Source organism: Saccoglossus kowalevskii, chromosome 9 (genome assembly GCF_978046115.1).
Source record: "Saccoglossus kowalevskii chromosome 9, keSacKowa6.1, whole genome shotgun sequence".
Taxonomy (NCBI): Eukaryota; Metazoa; Hemichordata; class Enteropneusta; family Harrimaniidae; genus Saccoglossus; species Saccoglossus kowalevskii.
In genome coordinates this window covers 29,359,510-29,374,966 of record NC_140649.1, presented here as the reverse complement: position 1 = coordinate 29,374,966, position 15,457 = coordinate 29,359,510, and the positions used below count along the sequence as shown (strand labels likewise).

General features: G+C 35.2%; 1 protein-coding gene across 2 annotated transcripts in view; it reads left to right on the top strand.

The window, feature by feature from the left end:
• Positions 1–13,964, top strand: part of LOC100366412 (nipped-B-like protein A) — a 66,842-nt gene extending 52,878 nt beyond the window's left edge. For both annotated transcript variants that reach the window (XM_085503390.1, XM_078011267.2), the window contains exons 35-46: positions 128–194; positions 740–794; positions 923–1,058; positions 1,687–1,797; positions 2,198–2,398; positions 2,829–2,975; positions 9,008–9,317; positions 9,674–9,788; positions 10,139–10,313; positions 10,596–10,883; positions 11,030–11,107; positions 12,873–13,964. In XM_085503390.1, coding sequence (XP_085359516.1) covers positions 128–194; positions 740–794; positions 923–1,058; positions 1,687–1,797; positions 2,198–2,398; positions 2,829–2,975; positions 9,008–9,317; positions 9,674–9,788; positions 10,139–10,313; positions 10,596–10,883; positions 11,030–11,107; positions 12,873–12,932 — 1,743 coding nt within the window. In that variant the 3' untranslated portion in view covers positions 12,933–13,964. The remainder of the gene's footprint in view (positions 1–127; positions 195–739; positions 795–922; positions 1,059–1,686; positions 1,798–2,197; positions 2,399–2,828; positions 2,976–9,007; positions 9,318–9,673; positions 9,789–10,138; positions 10,314–10,595; positions 10,884–11,029; positions 11,108–12,872) is intronic.
• The last annotated feature ends 1,493 nt before the right edge of the window (positions 13,965–15,457 follow it).

Sequence of the window (15,457 nt, the reverse complement as noted above, 5' to 3'; positions counted from 1 at the left end):
ACTGTTCTATGGCTTACATTTCCATGTGTGATACTCTCAGGCAAAATATGTGTTGTGTAACATTTAATAACTACCGATATGCACAAATTTATACCCATTGTTCTTATTCCATTCTCATTGTGTGAAGGTACTTCGGAATCTGACATTATATCTAACTGATGAAGAAGAAAAGATGAGGCAAGCAGATGTTGAATGTAAGTATTAAGCTCCTTGCCAAATAGAATGCAATACAATAAATTGCACCCTCGCTGGAGATGAATATTGCCAAAATGGCTCCCTGCATTTGAAAGACATAGTGTCAAAGAGAAAGATGAGTTGGCAGAGATTTCTGTTTCAAGAATGAATATAATAGACTTTGTGCTATTATATTCCACTTGTATTCATTACAACCCCCCCGCCCCCACTGATTTTGAACTATTATTTTAAATTGCAACATTGTACCACAAATGACAGTAATAGGATTTTAACATTCATTTTATTCTATACATGGTGCTGTATAAAATATAATGTTTGAAACATTCCATTTGTATGTCACAAGGTTTTGAAATATTATCAAAATTTATGTATATTTTGTTACTGCTATATAAAGATTCAGTCGATTTCCAATATGAAAACTGTATACACTACAACGAAAATAGCATGCGTCAGAAGGAATTTTGAAGGTTTGTTTGGCAGGAAGATGTTCAAATTGTTCAAGTAACTTATCTTGCTCAACCAATACCATTTCTTGTTACAACAGGGAAGAAAATTCGACAAAATGAAGATTTGAAAGAACTGGGTGATATTCATTCAGGGTAAGATAATATATTCTGTTGTGTCTGAGCATCATGCAAGAGTGCTTTTAAATTGTCGTTTGTATTATTTTAATTGCTATATAGTCATATCAGAACTTTATTCAAAATGTGTTTATTTTGAATTTCAGGATGAGCAGTTCAGTTATGCAGGTGTATCTGAAACAAGTTATGGAGTCTTTCTTTCATACAGACTCAACAGTTAGAATGTGTGCCTTACAAGTTATTCACCTTGTACTTAGACAAGGTTTGGTGCATCCTGTACAGGTATGTCACACATAGATACCATCATGCCTTCTCAATTTGCTATGAAGTCTGGCCAACCTAACTATTCTACCTTTTTACACATGTTTTAGACATCTTTATAGCACAAATATCATTATGTGAATCAGGCTTCTCACATTTCATTAGTTTACTTAAATTGATATTTCTTGTTAAATGTTTTTTTTAATGATTTAAAACACATTTGCCAAACATGCTTCTACGCTGGTGTCGCAATTTGTTTTGTACAAGCACAATTGTCAGGTAATCCCCCAACGATACAGCTGTCTTGCAAGCAATGTTGCTTTCAGGAAGCCAGTAGATCAGATTTGTCATTGTACAAAACAGTACATTTCAGTCGGTGTTGAACTATTCGGGAAAATCCTTCAATCCGCCTATCAATCTCTTGGCAATATTGCTAGGAATGTTTGCAGCAGTGTTTGTTTGTTGACTTGCCTTCAATTGTGAAGTGAGAACAAATTGAAATGAGTTTGATCAAATAATAATTCACTATATTCAAATGTACAATAATTCATTCTCAATTAATGCAAAATTTAATTGCAATGCCTTAACACCATTTATTGAATATTTAAAGAAATACATATTTCACATGATATAATTTTATTTGTTTTAGTGTATTCCGTATCTGGTTGCGATGTGTACAGATTACCGGGAACCAACTATCTGCATAAAAGCTGAACAACAACTGTCGGATATAGATAGCAAATATCCTGGTTTCATCCATGTAAGTAAATGAGGTTGAATTCAAGTGAAAAATGACTTGGAGGTACATTAATGACTTTCTCATTGCAGTTTTGTTGTGATGAGTTGCGACTGTAGCACCCTTTGTGACGTAACTTCTAAACTTAGTATTTTCTTGCTCATCTGAAAATTGCATCTCTATGAAACCCCCAAATAATTGTTTATAGTAGATTGCTTTTATAATTGTATTCAATGCTACCAAATTTTGTTTTTGACCTATTAGAAAAAGATTTTACATAAACAAAAATTACACTGATCTTAATGTTCAATTCCCTAACGTAGTGTGTGATTAATACATATGTTCCCGATTGTTTTTTGAATTCTAAAATAATGAGAGAGTTGTTATACAACAATGATACCATGTCTGCATATCTTTCTATTAGATGAAAGCATTGGCCGGTATTAGGATGTCATATCGGTTGCAGCAGCTCATTAATGGGGATACATTGGAACCTCTTAGAGGTACAAACTTTGATGAGCACACAAGCAGTTTATGTTCACATCTCTACACCTTGATCCGATCCAATAGACTTCACAGAAGAGCTTTACTGTTGAATCTTCTTAATCTTTTTGATGAGCAGTCGGTAAGCAATGTTTATATATACCAACTAAAAATTACTATCAATTGATTACCAGACCTTGTCAATTACAAGATTTTCAGCGTCACATAGAATTAAATGAGAATGATATCTTCATCACAGATCATCATCATACATGCTTATAATTTATCATCTAAATCTTTGTCATTCCTTATACAGACAAATTTCAGTTAGACATGTGCAAAAAGAAATGTGGAATATAGGGACTGTCATTCACCTTTCCACAATCAAACATATTTTACTTATTGGAGTATTGAAAGTACTTTGAACTACAGCAAAATGTAGTTTTGTGATGAGGTACATGGAGCTCTGTAGACAAGTCAATTAATGATGACAGAACAACTTATTATAGTCTATTGATGTTGCGATATACTCTAAAGAGCTGATCTAATTATTTACTCTCTTCTATTTTCAGAAAAACCAACTAGGTCTGTTAGTATATGTGGCTGATAATCTTGCATATTTCCCATATAATGTTCATGATGAACCCTTATTTATTATGCATTATATAGAAATCATTGTATCGGTATCTGGTGCAAATTTATTACAATCGTTTAAAGAGGTGAGTAGAACCCGGAGTCTCTATTTCTCAATTCTTAGAAATTCCCTAATGATGTTTTGACAGCTATAGCATTCAAGATTACCAACAAAATGCTTGAAAGTCTGCCAGGCAACCGATTTCTAAAAAAGGTGTTTGTAGGTACTTGCATCTTTGCAGAAAAGTGTAAATAAAATGAATACATGTCACATTGCTCATTTTGTGTATGAAAATCTAAATACTACCGGGTTCTGCCGTAAATTCGCCCATCTGAAAAATCGCCCTGGCCGGTTTCACGGCTGGTGGGCCCTTATTTAGCGTTCAAATTTTCAAAAAAATACCGGATTCGACTCATACTCCGCCCTGGGCGATCTTATGGAGGATTCAATTTTTTTTTATAAAAATGTGGACCAAAAGAGCGCCGGGGCGATGTTGTGGCAGATATTACGAAGCCCGTCTTGTCCGGGAAAATAACCCTGCATTTATAAAAATGGTCTCAGAAAATGTTTAGAAAAAATAATGTTTCGCGTTGACCAAATATAATCATGCAAAGTATAAATTCAAAGCGTTTTAATACATTGGTGAGAGATCACATTACGTGAACAAGAAAGAAAAGCAAGCCAAAGTCGAAACGGGGTGCATCATGGACATGACACAACATACGCTTGCGACAACCGAGTAATCAGCGAAATCATTTTGGCTGCAATTGAACTTCAAGTACTTCTTTACAAACTGTTGCTGTGCGGCGATACTGCTGACATCAAGTGTGTGTTGACCGAAGTGTGACCCCAAGTCGCGCACTGAACTGGCACGTTACCGTAGCAACCTTTTTCTTTCGTGCTCCGCGCGTCGGTTTAGTAAAAAAATTTATTATATCTGACGATACTGTAATCACATAACTTGTCTGCAACTCTGGCTTTGAATATATCAACATCGTTTACTTGGTGCGCTGCTTTTCTAATGACACAAATTTGTTTACAGTATTGTACCGGCTCTGAATATTTCAACTTTGTAATGCTTTCATAATAATTGCGCAAACTCAAGTAATTTATATTATCGACTATATAATACGTTGCACTCGTAATAATTACGCAAACATAAACATGGGCGCATTTAAATCCTAGTAGTCAGGTGTCTTGTGATTCATCGATGTTCCCAATGGTGAATTATTTTATTCAAAATGAAGTGAATATGTAATATAATAAACTCTGGGCAGCGCACTTCGATCGCATTATTCACGTACATTTCGACTGATCTCTACTAACCATGTGTTTGAATTACGTGCGGCATTGGGCAATGACCTCCAGAATTCACTAATATTCAAATTTGGGTCACCCAGCTTCACCCAAATTAATATAGTTACCTATCATTTGTTCAAAAAATCTTTCAACTCTCACAAATACCACAAATGCGAAGAGTTTACTGAAAGGGAACGTCTTTTTTGGACAAAAAAACATGTCAAATACAGGATTATGTATGCAAGGTTAGATTTCTAGAACGTACATGACCGCTCAATTTTTTTTATTTTTAATAATCATGTCGCAGGTGAAATGCAGGAGACATTTTAGTTCGCCAATTTCCTGTTTACCGATCTTTAACTTTTTGTCAAGAGTGCGATACAGACAAAGATTAAACATTAACGATACCTACCGTTGTCAAATCAACCAAGAGGCTCGAATCAGGAAGGCTTGGGTATTTCAAACTTCGTAAATAGCATTCATTTCAAGCGCAGACTTTATTTGAATGTAATAAACATAAGGGAACTGACCATTACCACCCAGCCGGTTTCCTGTGAGTTTGACTCGGTTTACCGTACCGGTCATTGCTTTACCGTACCGGCCGGTGCTTCACTGTACCGGCTGGACAATTACCGTACTGATAAGACCAATACCGACTATTTATCACCTTCGATTAATGAATGCATGATAAACAAAGCCCCGGTAACTGATCGACACCCTGCCGGTAACCGTGAGTCATGCATAAATTAATTGGGCATTTTGCAAACAATAAGAATTTTTTTTTTACCCATTGAAAAGAACATGACTTGTACAACAGAGTGTTACGTCCCAGTCGACTAGAGGACTCGATGGTTTAATGATTTGTTTGTATTTGTCAGTAGCTCACACAGTAGAAAGAAAGTCGGACAACCATCGAAATACAAATAAATAAATTAAATAAAAAAGTCTTTCTGAATTTCTTCGCATGTGTTTTTTTCAATATATGTGTGTTATTCACATATTCATGATCGCCTGTAACGCTATACAACGACAGTCCTACATAGTAGTTTACCCTCGACGTTGAATAAAACGTCCGAACCTGTCGCATGAATTCGATGATACTTGCATAATGTGTTAGCGTGACTCGCTTGGCCGAGCTCACATGTATTTAAATTCGGGCTTTGGCATTCAAAAATCTGTTTTGATACTTTGACTATAATACGCGCAACGCGTGCACGTAGTCCAGATAAAATTTGAGTGCGTAAAACGGAATTTGACCTTGCTCTAGGTCAACATTTTTCCATTGCTTTTCGACCTCATTTTGTGATTTTGTTTATGGAATTGACCCAACATATTTACACACCCCCTCCAACAATCCCCAATGTAACTTTATTATAACAAAACAAAACAGAGTGTGCAAGTGTGCCAGTATATCTCTTTTTGGAACATGTGATTGGCCCTGAAAAGGGTCGTTTGGTTTGGAGCAGAATACGATTTAGACTGGAAAGGTCGGGACTTTTTTTTTGTTTTAAAAAAAATATATATAATTACAGCCAATACAAAGTCAGCTTGGACATTCAGTTGTGAGACATGACAAAATAAACAGTGCCAGCCATGGAGTTTGCGAATGAAAGAACAAAATAAACGCAATCAAACGCACCGACCATGCGCGTTGAAAATAAACTAATAGAACGTGTTGCGATGAGAAATCTCTCCTGCATCTATCATTCACGCAAACGCACACACATGCTATTTTCGTATGTTGAATACGTTGGCAACGTCGTCAAATATATAGCCCAATCACTGAATAAAAAAACATCCAAGCACACGTGCACTGGCGTCAGATGAAGTGAAAAAAATGAAAACAAAATTACGTCTGCACTGTGCATTTGTAACAATAACCAAAACCATTAGGTTACATGCCAAAACTACCGACTCAGGATTCATCATACACAAATATAGCCACTTTCATGGAACTGTTATTTTTGTAATCCACTTTGTTGGCTCAGTTGATTTGAGTGCACTAACCCCAATTTTAAAATAAAAATATTGTATAAAATAAAGACACAGTCATATATCCATCATTTGATTCTTCCAAAGTTGCGTTGACAACGACGGGACACCTTGGTGAAGCTCTCATTTTCACCATGGACGTACTGGGAGCTCCATGGTCTCACAAAAATCACATGTAGCATTATCACGCACAACTTGAATGTAAATATTATGCAATAATAATGGTAAAGTTTAATCTCTGACAAATAAAAAGACGCAACAAATTGAACTGGTGGTGTATATGACCTCGAAAGCTACTGCATAGCAAACATGAACAAAATGATTTATAAACAGACTATAACTACAAACGAAACAAATTCTACTCAAATTAATTCTACAGTTTTGCTTTCTCTGGCGATCCTGTGCATAAAACTGAAATTTAAACAGGTCGGCATTTTACCGGTAAACCGGAAAATCAATGCATAAATTAACTTGTCAGAAGTGTAAATTGCCTCCTGCCAGTACCATAACGGCCTTGCGGGTACGGCTTATGACCTTCGGGTACGGTAAAGCAGCGACCGGTACGGTAAAGAAACGCAATTATTTTTAGCGTCATATTTGAAATAGCGCGCTCGATGCAAGATGTCGGACGGGAAAATTGGGGTCTGTAAAAATGTTTGTTGGTTCAGTCAGGCAATGTGTGGACCAAAACATCGCCCACTATTTGAAACATCGCCCATGGGCGGGGTTTAGGATGGGCAGGGTATCAGCCGAATCCGGTATCATCAAATATTTTTTGGGGGCTTATATTTTCATTGAAAAATTCACCTACACCGATTTTCAACGCCGGCAGTTGGACCACCCAAACTAAAAGAAACTATTACAGTAGCTAATCTAAAATTTTATACATTTTTTTCTTGCTGGATTAAAAAGTAGATAGCGCATCTTTATCCAAAAAAACCACATTAACGAACCTCGTGCGCCAAATACAATTATTTTGTTTCATTTTATTAGTAAAAGACGTTTCAAATAAAAACGAACTGCAACTGCATTGCTTAGTAATACCGTACCCGACTGCGTTAGCGCCCATGCCCGGGCAAGCGCCCACCCCCCACTTTTGTGCAATTTTTATATTTGGGGTCACATTCGGCAAAGCGCCCACCCTTCAAAATGCAACTAATTTAAAACTTGGTCTTGCGTAACGAATCTTGGTAATCGTTTTTATAAATGCGTAGAACACGGTAACCGTGCGTAAACTACGCTTGGACAATGACCTGTTAATACATGTAGAATGCGGTAAATATTTCATGCCATATACAGTTTACCTCTCATTATATATACCTGTCGTTTATTCGCTGAAGTCAATTCCAACAGATCGTACTTCGACATCGATAATTCATTTCCGCATTGCGTTACCGGAAAGTCTTCAGGAATTTCCGAAGAATTGCGTCAGTACAACACAGCATTGTGATTGGTTAATAACCAACTTGACCCATTAGGTCAAAGGACGCCGCTGCAGGTGAAATCTGCAAATGCATCATGGCGGAAAGTGATTTTCATCGAGAGTTTGTCAGTGGAGATAATATGACAATTTTGACTTAGACTGTGTTCCAACAGACTCAAATGTTTTTAATTTCGTAAATTCTGGTGGTACGTAATAAAATGTGCATATTTTTTGTGATCATTTCTGTTTCTTCATTGTGAAAATCAATGACGACTCAACTAATTTTGTAATTTGATTTCCCTCAAAGACGTAATCTGTCACCTGATGAATCAAATTTTTCAATTGCACTCTTTTTCGAGGGGGGTGCTCGGGTAAGCGCCCACCCCTAAAAAATCATGATTTTCTGAGTTGAGGCCCCTGGGCGCTAACGCGGTCGAGTACGGTAGTAGAAAGTGATCACGGTATCGCAATCCGGTCATGCTGCATTTTACAATTGTTGATTATTACCTAGTAATGATTATACTAACGTGCAAAAAATATAATTTTGTTGAATTTTATTGAATGCAAATAAATTTCAACTTGTTCCATCGTAAGCGAATGATTCCGATCGCATTTTCAGCGCTCGATGCTGTAGAAATGAATATCCGTCATGTTTTAACATGAAATGGTGTTCTTTGACCCGAAAGGTCAAATCGATAATTTACCAATGAAAACGATGGATGATGCCAATGTGTTCAAAATACCATAGCTCATTTAAATATGTTAATGTTATTGAACGCAACACGGAAGGAATTTGTCGATGTTTTTGTACGATCTTTTGGCTTGGATTTTGATGGAAAAGCGGCATGATTTTTTTTTAAATAAAAAAATTTTTTGTTTTCCAAAGATAAACTGAGCATTTGAATATAATTCAACATTGTTTACAGTGATAACAGCTCATTGTCAAAACAAAGCTAACCCATTCGCGCTAGTCGCAATAAACATCAATACTTTTGAATTGGCGTCAATGACTGCGGCGAAACTTTTAGGCATCAGAAAAGATTAAAATAACACCTTTAAAAAAACTGCCGAAAAATCGCCCTGGGCGGTTTCTTGGTCCCAATTTATTTATTTTTAAACCCAAACTGCCGTTTAACAGCCCTGGGCGAATTTACGGCAGAATCCGGTAATCTTGTAAAATTGTAGTAGTCCAGTTTGGATACTAATATTGGAAAATGGTACCCCAAGGACGAGATTTACTAGTTTGTGTCTGTGTGATACTTCAAATTTTGAGTTCTGGCACCAATAGCAATAGATTTTAACATTTGTGGTTAACATTTTCTAAATTGCCCAAGGAACACAATGACATGTATCTTCACACTAACCATTCAACTTTACATAATTTAAACTTTTTTATTTTGCAGTGTTTGTTCAGGTCAAAATCAGTTCAACAAAATGCTCAGCAAAATGGTTCTAGACCACCTTCTAGAACAAGCAATGGTGCTAAATCCCCAGAGCCAGAGCCAGAGCCACAACCAGAGCAGGAACCGGAACCAGAACCTGAAACTGAAAGGGAGCAGGAACCAATGCCTCTACCAGAAAACGAGAATGACATCAAGAATGAAAATGAAAATGTGGGTGAAAATGAAGTTGTACCACAACCAGACGCAGAACCTGTGCTTGTGCCAGTACTCTTAGATGATGAGGATGAAGTTGACATTGATCTTCTCATGCGTAAGTATTAATGGTGGTGCATCTAGACAAGTTTATCAAGGCATTTGTCAAGTGTGTGTAAATTTTTCTTCTGTAGGTTTACAAACACAAATTTGGTGCAGTCAAAAACTGTTCCCAGGCATTCAACCTAATAGAGATGAACAAAATGTTTCAATAGTGTCACATGATCTAAAATGAAATGTTCACTGCTAAATTAAAAAAATTGTAACAGTTCCTGACTGAAATTCATGAATATTTGTCTCCCAGGGAAACTGGTGGACAATGTGGTTGACAGTATTCTTTCATTTCATACGAGTATATCTGGATGGTCAGTATATCAGTGAATTCTTATCTTTTTATATTACATTGTTTTTTAGAAAGGATACCAGAAAATCCTAAAGCTCTTCTGGACTGTTGTGCTGCTTCTCAAGCGTGCATGGTTCTACTTGTTCTTAAACAACATCTGAAGGACACTTTTGGATTTAGAGACAGGTAATATAAAAATATTTATCTTTAATATTATAATATTCACACAAAATGTGTGTGATATGGTACACTGCATTTCTGTGTCAGAAGTACATGTAATACAACACACTTCATATGTTATGGCATATTTTCTTTGTTCTTCACATCAAAATTCAAAATGGCTATTTTCCTTCAATGAATGTTTCATGATCCAATTCAAGATGGCTGAATGGTAGACATTTAAATCTAATTATCCACTGTGGTTGAATTCGTGTTTTGTTCTTAGCTTCATGCATATTAGGCTATGTACGTAGCCAGTAACTATATGTAACATTGGTCTTTGCATGGTATCTTATACTTTTCTGCATTATTTACAGCACTATTCACAGGTATTCCCCTACTGAGGCAGCCAAGGTGTATGACAAAGCACTCAACAGGAAGCATGGGTTGACCTTTAACCCTGAACGAGCTTTACAGTTTTTGAGGCAAGGCGTTCCACAAGTGCCACTTTCGGATGAAGCAAAGAAAGATATTGTTTCTGAATACCTGGATGTAAGTTTGTTTTGAGAACATGGCTATTCAAATTATTTTACATAATGTTTAATGGACAGATAATAAATTTATTGTTGCAATCTGTGCAAATTAATCAGGGATGAAAAGTGCATCACACTTAAAATCAACTAGATTGTAATTGAAGGTTATTATAGAAATAATGGTGTCAAATTGTAAAATTTTACTAACAGCTGCTTTCAATATAAAATTAATTCAAGGATTCAACAATCATATAATCTTATATCAAACACTTATTTATCTAATCTTTCATTTGTATAATAGTTCAAAGCATTGATGGAGATGTTGGATCCTGCTGAAGATGAAGAAGAAACTGGCAGAGCTAGTCCCAAAATTGCAGAAGCAACTAATGCCAGAACACCACAACCTACAACTGGATCTGCATGTGGTACTGCCAGTCCAGGAGGAGCAGACCAACCAAATGCAACAGATAATAAAGATGAAAATAATACGGGTAAACAAGAGACAACGACTGTGGATCTAGCTGCTCCTATACAAAGTCTAGTTACGAATATTGGATTAGACAGGACACCGTATCCATACAACCTGCAGGTAATTTCTCATACTGATAGCTGATAATAGCAACAAATTAGCGTGTGAAATATCTATTGAACCCGGTAGGAACTAATGTATCTTGCATGTCTGTACCTTGCATGTGTTTAACCAGAGCTAAAATGATTAATAACTTTCCACGACAGGTTACAAAGCATCCAAAGAGATCAAAACCGAAGCCAAAGCCAAAGCCAAAGAAACCAAGACACAGAAAGAGGAAAAGAATATCCTTTTGATAGTGCATGTGTACAATAAATTTATCAATGAAAGGCAAGGTTTTTGAGAAGGGGAAATGTCTGTCCTTTTTGTGGTGGTGGTGATGTTTAGACACCTGGATTTTTACCTTGTCCATATCGTATATTAAGGGAAAATGTCCATGTTGTGGTTGTTTTCTTGGGATTACAATAACTAAACAGTTTGTATCCACTTCCCTTCAAACATGGATTTTTATATTAACCAGTTTGGGATCTCAGCTAAGTTAGATTATGGTACATGTCCTATGTATATTTTTCAAGATATTCATTAAATTTCACTTGTCTTTCTGTGATTACTCAAACAATTTTTATCTGATCATCTTAAATTTGAGAATCTTAGCGATCACTATGAAAAAGTTTAATTTTGGTGTTATGATGACTTTATTTTTGGTCAGAATTGTTTCCACCTAAATGTTAGCCAATATTTTCCAATATTTATGAGAATCGTAGCGATCACTATGAAAAAGTTCAATTTTGGTGTTATGATGACTTTATTTTTGGTCAGAATTGTTTCCACCTAAATGTTAGCCAATGTTTTCCAATATTTATGAGAATCGTAGCGATCACTATGAAAAAGTTCAATTTTGGTGTTATGATGACTTTATTTTTGGTCAGAATTGTTTCCACCTAAATGTTAGCCAATGTTTTCCAATATTTATGAGAATCTTAGCGATCACTATGAAAAAGTTCAATTTTGGTGTTTATGATGACTTTATTTTTGGTCAGAATTGTCACCTAAATGTTAGCCAATATTTTCCAATATTTATGAGAATCTTAGCGATCACTATGAAAAAGTGTAATTTTGGTGTTATGATGACTTTATTTTTGGTCAGAATTGTTTCCACCTCTAAATGTTAGCCAATATTTATGAGAATCTTAGCGATCACTATGAAAAAGTTCAATTTTGGTGTTATGATGACTTTATTTTTGGTCAGAATTGTTTCCACCTAAATGTTAGCCAATATTTTCCAATATTTATGAGAGTCTTAGCGATCACTATGAAAAAGTTTAATTTTGGTGTTATGATGACTTTATTTTTGGTCAGAATTGTTTCCACCTAAATGTTAGCCAATATTTTCCAATATTTATGAGAATCTTGGCGATCACTATGAAAAAGTTCAATTTTGGTGTTATGATGACTTTATTTTTGGTCAGAATTGTTTCCACCTAAATGTTAGCCAATGTTTTCCAATATTTAAGAGAATCTTAGCGATCACTATGAAAAAGTTCAATTTTGGTGTTATGATGACTTTATTTTTGGTCAGAATTGTTTCCACCTAAATGTTAGCCAATATTTATGGGAATCTTAGCGATCACTATGAAAAAGTTTAATTTTGGTGTTATGATGACTTTATTTTTTTTTTGTCAGAATTGTTTCCACCTAAATGTTAGCCAATATTTATGGGAATCTTAGCGATCACTATGAAAAAGTTTAATTTTGGTGTTATGATGACTTTATTTTTGGTCAGAATTGTTTCCACCTAAATGTTAGCCAATATTTTCCGCACAAAATCTTTAGATATTATTGCATTGTTTCATGACTTTTATAATCAATTTTGCCGTGCAAAGAAAAGATATTGCATTTTAGTTGGTTTATCCATCCATACATTTGTTATTTAATCTGGGTTCTCAATGGACAAGGTTTCTTGATGCTCTTTCAGACATTAATGGATGTACATTGTGAATTTCTCTATTGTTTTTTCAATTGTATTGATTTTCCCTTAACCCTTGTTACTTTTCTTTGGATGTCAGTGATGGAGACAGCGGTTCCAGTGATCCAGACTTCATTGTGTAACCGAGAATGAGAAATCTAGGAACGGGAATATTTATCACAGTACTTTAAAAGTGAATCTAATTCCAAAACTTTAATGTGATTGAAGGATTAAATTTATCTATTGTGCTTGCATTTTTGGAGGAACTGAACCTTTTCAAGACTTACTTAATCCTAATCATCGGCTAGAAGAGCCCATGGAACGATAATGATTCAGACATCTAACTATCATCTGTGGATTCAAACAATAAATACATTCCGGTCCTAATCAACTTTAATGTCGGATGAAGATATTACCTTTGCGCTGTGGTCAACAATTAGGAATGTTGCTCTTTTATGTACAGCAGAATTGAGGGGATGGCTTCAAAAACTTTGCTTAATGAAATGCATGATGTTCACAAACCTCCCCAAATGTCTTATTTCAGCTGTTTTACTTGTGTACCAGATTCTACCATGAACTCAGTAATACTATTTGTAAATACCATTTTTGTCACATACTTTATTTTGGAGATCATAGTTACTGTGTTCATCACTTATTCTTTGATTTACACATGAACAATGGGGGAGGCTGTACAGAGATAGCATTTGTGAAGCTAGAAAATTTTACATTGTATGTTTGACATATAACTGAACTAGATTTAAACTAGTGTATCATATTGCAACAAATTATACAGCTTTCTTATACTATTTAATAAAAAATACCATTAATTTATGTCTCTTGTACTATATAGGACTAAGTTCTTTTTTTGAAAAATGATATGCAATCATAAAAGAATTTAGAATTTGCATCTAAATTATAAAGAAAAAACTGAGACATTTGAATTCTTTAAAATTGCTATTTTTATTATCAAGGGTTATGTAGCTGTAGATACAAAGTCGCTAATTCTGTAGTTAGAGAAATTTTCCTGTAACTTTTTAAAAAGAACATGTTTATACAGTTTATACTGCATCTTATTTTCAATTTTTCCAAGTGTTGAGAAAACTCTGCCACTTTTATGTAAAACATCTGCCAATATTTTAAGAATTGGTCCTTATTAAAGTTGTCGTGTTCATGAATTTTCCTTTGTGTTTATCTTCATCAGTGAGGTTATCAGGTTTGGGCTGGCCAAGCCAAACCAAACCAAACCAAACCAAACCAAACAGTCTGATTTTTGCCCAAAACATTGATGCACATTTTTGATCTATGGCATAGATAGTCGTGTATTTGAATGTTGCGTCCTGTTCTTCTTTGCACTGTCTCTATTCTCAGTTGTTCAGTGAACATTTACCAAATCAGTTCACCTTTCTAGAACTTCAATGATAAATTGAGAAAAATTGCCACTTTTCTATGTACCGGTAAATGTGCTCAAAAATGTCTGTCCTTGGTGTATCTATCAAGATTCTCAATTGGGACAAGGTTGTAATAGTTATGCTATGTTTTATTCATGGTTCAACTCTTGGTTGCTAGGAATGCCAGGCATCATTGGTAGAACATGGCAAGTTGATTTGGTGCTATTAAATTCTAGTTCTCCTCTTGTTACACTTTCAGTAATACACTAGCCAAGCAGTACTTTCAAATAAATTGTTCGGTTGTATATTTTTTTAATGGCTGCTGCTATGTGCACACGTTTGTTAGTCCCCGAAAACGGGGACTTATGTTTTGACCTTCGTGCGTTCGGACCTGCATCTTAGAAATGCCTGGGCCAATCACAATCAAACTTCACACATACATCATACATGATAGTATACATATGCACGTCAATTTGTTTCACCATCTGATTCAAGATGGCCGAATGGCGGCCATTTTTGTGCTAAAAATCATCAAAATCAAGCATTTCTCGGCTGTTTACAGATGGATTTTGTTCAAACTTGGTATATACATTAAACATTATGGGACCTTAATGCAAATAATTTTGTTTTTCAGATAAGATTCAAAATGGCCGACTGGCGGCCATTTCGTTTTAATGAATGTGGTTCTCGTGCCATATCTCTGACTTGCTTTCACTGATTATGTTCAAATTTTCAATATACATCATGTCATAGACAGATATATTGGTTTGACGATCCTATTCAAAATGGCCAAATGGTGGCCATTTTTGTGCTAAAAAATCATCAAATATCAAGCATTTATGGATGGATTTCGTTCAAACTTGGTACATATGTTAGACATTACAGGTTCCTGATGCACATCATTTATTTTTCAGATCGAATTCAAAATGGCTGTCTGGTGGCCATTTTGTTTTAATGATTGGGCTTCTAGAGCCATATCATGCTTTGACTGATTATATTCAAACTTTATATATTCGTTATACATCATGTTATATATATACATGTATTCAAAATGGCTGATTTTGAATGCTGTTCCAGAGCAATATCTCTCTATATGGACAAGTACTTGTTTGACGAGCAGATACAAATGTCAATCATTTTAATGTTAAAAAATCATATTCCTGACATGGTTATATTCCAGCTATATTACTATAAACAAAACTATATGTTAAATTTGATAACTAACTGGGACTGTGCCATGCATGGCTTGTTGTTTTCTGTATGAAATCATTATTGATTAC